The sequence below is a fragment of the Lupinus angustifolius genome, chromosome LG11 (genome assembly GCF_001865875.1).
Source record: "Lupinus angustifolius cultivar Tanjil chromosome LG11, LupAngTanjil_v1.0, whole genome shotgun sequence".
Classification (NCBI taxonomy): Eukaryota; Viridiplantae; Streptophyta; class Magnoliopsida; order Fabales; family Fabaceae; genus Lupinus; species Lupinus angustifolius.
The window spans coordinates 11,932,327-11,937,632 of record NC_032019.1 but is presented as its reverse complement, the minus strand read 5'-3'; the positions used below and the strand labels follow the sequence as shown (position 1 = coordinate 11,937,632).

Sequence of the window (5,306 nt, the reverse complement as noted above, 5' to 3'; positions counted from 1 at the left end):
CAAAGAAGATTTTTTATGTTGAGTTATTGAAAAACAATTAATGCATGGTTTTGTACTTTGCTATTCAAACCTTACACGTCATAAGAAGGTATAATAACTTGAAAACACAGTCAAATTTAAAACGTTGAGCTTTATTCTCCGAGAAGAGCTACTCTGACAACAAAACACAACTTATTTTGTTATTGTAATTTTTTTTGTTCATAGGAAGTTGCTACTTATCTATTAATTGTTTTTAAATACTGTTCATAAATATGTGTTTTTATGAAGAGAAAAGTTGTTTTAGTTATAACTATATCATTACTTAGTTAATAAAAGAGATATGGATGATGAGTAGAAGTGAAAGACTATCATGTTATAGAGAGATGAAGGATAATATAAGAAAATACTGCTAAACATATTAATTACGTTTCTTTGTTTTTAAAACATGAGGTAATATTTATTGCAAAATTAACCTTTAATTAATTCAAGCATAAATTATTTTCTTATACCTTGTTTTTTTTTGTTTCCCACAAGTATCCTTGTACTAGAGACAATCTTGTCCGAGCCGAGAACATTCAACATGTATGTGAGGCTAACTCTCGCAGCGGATATTTTTCATCCACAAGACTCAAACTCAAGACTTTACTTAAAAGAATACTTACCCATTATTTCCATATACCTTGTTGATTGTAAGAAAAAGAAATCAATAAGCCAGATTGTACATTTCTATTCAATTCTTCAAAATAATATCAACCAGTAATAAAGTTAGACATGAAATAAAATTAAAAGAGTAAGTGTGGATAATAAAAATAAAATAGTCTATATAATAATATGTAAAAGTTTTTTTTTATGATATCAGTTTATTATGTATCATTATGTTAATTATTAGTATCCCTTTAAATAAAACTAATCCAGATGAATTTATGGTGATCATTTGAAGTGTGGCTTTATTAATTGTTTCATTTTAATTTAAGTTTTCTTTGCTCTAGCTGATTTTTTTTATTGATATTTATAGGTAGTATTGGCAATTAGGGTCGCTCTGTCTATATAATGATTGTTAAAATTAGGGCAAGTATAATTATATTTTTTAAATAGAATATGAAATATCATTTATAACTTGCCTGCCCTAAATATGGGAAGAGTAGACTTGTAGGCTGTCCTAAACAAAATTTAAAAAAATAATACAAATTTATATACGTATTATATAAAATAAACAATATATATTTTATATACAAATATATTTATCATAATAAAAAATCATTCTAATAGAACAATACATACAAAATATAAATATAATATAATACAAAAATACATAGTACATAACTTACATATAAAATACAAAGGGGATAATACATTTGCATATATATAATATACAAAATACAAGTATATATACATAATAAGAAAATGGTAGTATTTTTATATTTAATATACAAATGCATATATAGCAAATGGAATAAACTTTCTTATATTTAAAAAAAAATACATACTTTTATATGTATGATATTCAATATTTTATCTAATAATACACATAGGCCACCCATTATGCCCGTTGGTAATACCTAGGACCGAATTGGGCAAGTTGGCGAACCTTTTAGGACAGATTGATACATTTTAAAGATTTACCCGTCCAATAAATGGGGCAGGCGGGCCAATGGGCTTTACCCAAATTGTCAATAGTATTTGTAGGGCAGCAATTCGATTAGCTTATCTATATTTTTGTCTCTGTTTCTCTTATTTTGTGTTGGGTGCCTTAGTATTATCTTGTGGATGTTATTTCTCTTCCTTTTATTTTGTGTTGGGCTCTATGCCATATAACACCCTTTCCTCCTTAACTATAGGGCTAGTTGGCCTTCTTAATATTTATGTCAAGCAAAATTTACAGCACAAATATATGAAACAGAACTTTACCAGCTTGCCACACTAATTATTGACAACAATAGTTGATGTTTGTAGATTATGCTAAAAGGGCATCATGCCATAAGGTGGTGCTCCAGCTAGATTAGTGATTCAAAATGCAACTATTGGCAAGTTGAGATTAAATAATAAGTGTATATTTCATTACAATCAATTTTGGACCAACTGTGTGTGATTTGTATACTTTCATATTCCTATGAACAGAAATGAAGCACTGTTTCCATGAAATATCTAATAGTTCATGACTATGATCTTACTATAAGTCATAATCTTACTTATGCAGTGGTCTCTCCGGTAACTGAGAGAAGCCAAACTCTGATTTCATTATGATGTAACCATTAATCATGTAAATGAAATTTGAAGACAAATAAACGATTAATTATTTTTACCTGAACCAAAAAGATGCACTGAGCCAAGGCTTATATTGTTGTACAAGTACACAATTGTCTGAATGAGGATATTTCAGTTTAAGGATGATGATGTAAGGGAAAATAATTATAAGCAATAATGTGAAGTTTATTTTATGCAAAACTGATTCTATATAATATTTATCACAGGTGTTTGTTATATTTTTAATTTTAAAACAGAAATCTCATTTTTTTTTCCTACTAAAACCAATTACAAAAGATATGTACCTCGGCTATGTGAGAGACTTGCCATGTCCATAATGAACCGTGTATTAATTATAAATATATCCACTAATATGTTAACATTTGTGTTATTATATTAATAACTAGGAAAAATTGCATAATAGTAAATGAGTGACTATTATTAGTGGAAATTAAACTAGAAAATAAGTGGCACTCATCATAGAACTTGACTCTAATTTAAGAATCTTAATGCTTTTTTGGTACTAAAGGGTATTCTGAATACTTGTTTGATCCCAATATAGGCATTCTAAATTGGTACTAATATATGAATATATCTGTTGATGCCAAAATGAATACAATGTCTAAGGTATATACACCATTTATTAGTTAATATGGATTGAGAACTTAATGTTTTTTCTTCTTTTTTATAGATCTTAATTCACTATAACTAAGAGGAATCTTGTTCGTCTTGCACTTTTAATCTCAAAAGCCAAGTTTATAAATAAATAAATAAGATCCAAAGCCATATGATTAATGGATTGCACCAAACAATTATTATTCACAACCATACTATTTGCCTAAAAAGTAATCACTATAAAATTATATAAAACTAGTAAAGGATCAAATAAACAATCATAATGATTCTCTTCGCTGCTAAATGTTGAAATTACCAAATCCTTGAACGTTTTCATAGTCTCATAGATACACCATTGAATCCATTTCCAAAAATTGGACAATATTTTGCATATAGTCTATTCTCTATATCTAACACTTGCAAAGAAAAAATAGAATGACCAACACCTATCAATTTCAACTGATTCTCTTTCAAATTGTAGATTCATATAAAGATCTCTGACATAAATATGACAGAACTATGTGCTCTATATTGCAGCACTTAGATCCTCCATTGCTGAAATTAGTTTCCTTGAAAGCTTTCTAATCTGATGCTGGCCACAAAGCTTTGAATATGAGAATTGATTGAAGAGGACTTGATATTTAAGCTATTCATTCAATATGTACAGGACAAGAATATGCAAACTAAACCCTTTTCTACTTTTCACTCAACGTGAGCAAAAGCTCATCTTTGTGTACTATCTTCGCCTTTTTGTTTCTGTCCACGACTAAAATTCCTTCTGCTACCCTTTCATCTTTCACTTGAAGCTCCGGCATTAAGTTTCTGTCACTCAAAGTAGAGTTACATGTGTCCAGTGAACTGCATTTCTGAAACTTGAAGTTCGGATTTGAGCAACTTCGGACGAAGCTGTCAGATGTTTCAACATTCTCATAGTGAGTTGAAGGAATGCGTACGGTTTCATTATTTGCAGGATAATAACACGGAATCCCCAATTCAGAATGAATTTTTTCTTTAAGAGAAATCATCTTAGGCTTCTCGCCATGTACTAGCATAACATGCTTGGGGGAGAGAAATTTCACAAGATCCATTATCCCTTTACAATCGGTGTGAGGACTGAAAGCCAATTGATGAACCTGTCAATTATAGACATTAGTCAAATTATTTAAGACTAAATAAAATGAATTTAATTTCACGCCAAATTGTATTTTACACTTTTTAATGTGAAGTTTATATACTAAAATTTATAATGTACATTAACCTTTTCCGGAATCCAAGCATTTGCAAGACAAGAGAAACATTATTTCAATAGTATTAGGATATAATCTTGCCCTTATTTCTAAAACAGAAGTTTTAACCAATTCTGTGATAGATAAAGGAAATTCAGCAGAGGACACAAGCATTTAGCTCAAGTAGAGCACTATCTTAAAAATTAGTTTTCACCCATGAAACCTGTTCTTGGCTGAGTACCTAGGCCAACCGTACAGTGGGCTGACACGGCATTAATCTGATCCAAGCAACCCTAGGGCTGCTCTTCCACGCCACCCTACACCGACCATATTATGCCTGTCTGGCATAGGGTTAACCGAGCAACATCACAGGCAGTATCCTTGTAGTTGCCCATCATATTCTCTGCCATGAAGGAGGAGAACAGGGCGGGGAGCTACCATAACAGTTAGAAAGACGTGCAGTTTTGTTTATCCAGATGGAAAGAACCAAAATAACAGTTGTTTGTCATATACTTGCTCTTAGAAATTTAGACTAATATAATCAATGATGGAAGTGAAGAGATTCTTTCTCCTGCTTTCAGTAAACTTGTCATCTTATTTCTCAATCAATAGGCAGATAATTACATTTATAAGCTGCTTACGCTTTTTGTCTACCCAGATGGAAAGTTTATAAGCTTAAGTTCTTAAGAATAATGAATTGCTTGTACAGAAGATATATCACCTGGTAAACAAATGGATAGGAGATAAGTACGTACCTGGCAATGGATATCTTTTTCTGAATCAGGACCTAGATCACTTTTGGTGAGCTTACCTGACAATAATTTATGTCCTACTGTTCCAGCCACACAAAAGCTACAAGAATAACAAATTAATGGATTTATAAAACACAATTGATATCTAAACTGCAATATATAAAATAGGATACATTCAAGTATAACTTTCTCTTGAAAAGAACGGGAAATCTGAGAAAGACTGGAAAAGGAATGGGGGAAGGTTGAGATAATGTAGAAATATAAAGCCACAAAATGAAGAAGCTGAATATAAAGAGACCAAGCAAAATCTTGATATTGGAAACCAATAACAAGGCTATTGACGCCTCAAAAAACTGGACTCCCAGACTAATAAGGAACTCTCCTATAAAAAAACCTCAATAACTTCCAAATTCTCCTAATCAAAGAGAAAGGGATTGGAAAGAATCATAAAAAATATGAGTAGAAAGGAGACTTGTTTTTAGTAAAAAGG

General features: G+C 30.6%; 1 protein-coding gene across 2 annotated transcripts in view; it reads right to left on the bottom strand.

Moving 5' to 3' along the window:
• The window catches only part of LOC109361250 (cleavage and polyadenylation specificity factor subunit 3-II), a 14,313-nt gene continuing 12,104 nt past the window's right edge, over nucleotides 3,098-5,306 (bottom strand). Inside the window, exons 12-13 of one of the 2 annotated variants that reach the window (XM_019606644.1) lie at nucleotides 4,820-4,916; nucleotides 3,098-3,971 (exon numbers count right to left, since the gene is read on the bottom strand). In XM_019606644.1, the coding sequence (XP_019462189.1) occupies nucleotides 3,534-3,971; nucleotides 4,820-4,916 (535 nt within the window). In that variant the 3' untranslated portion in view covers nucleotides 3,098-3,533. The remainder of the gene's footprint in view (nucleotides 3,972-4,819; nucleotides 4,917-5,306) is intronic. The other variant, XM_019606643.1, reaches the window with a different exon arrangement.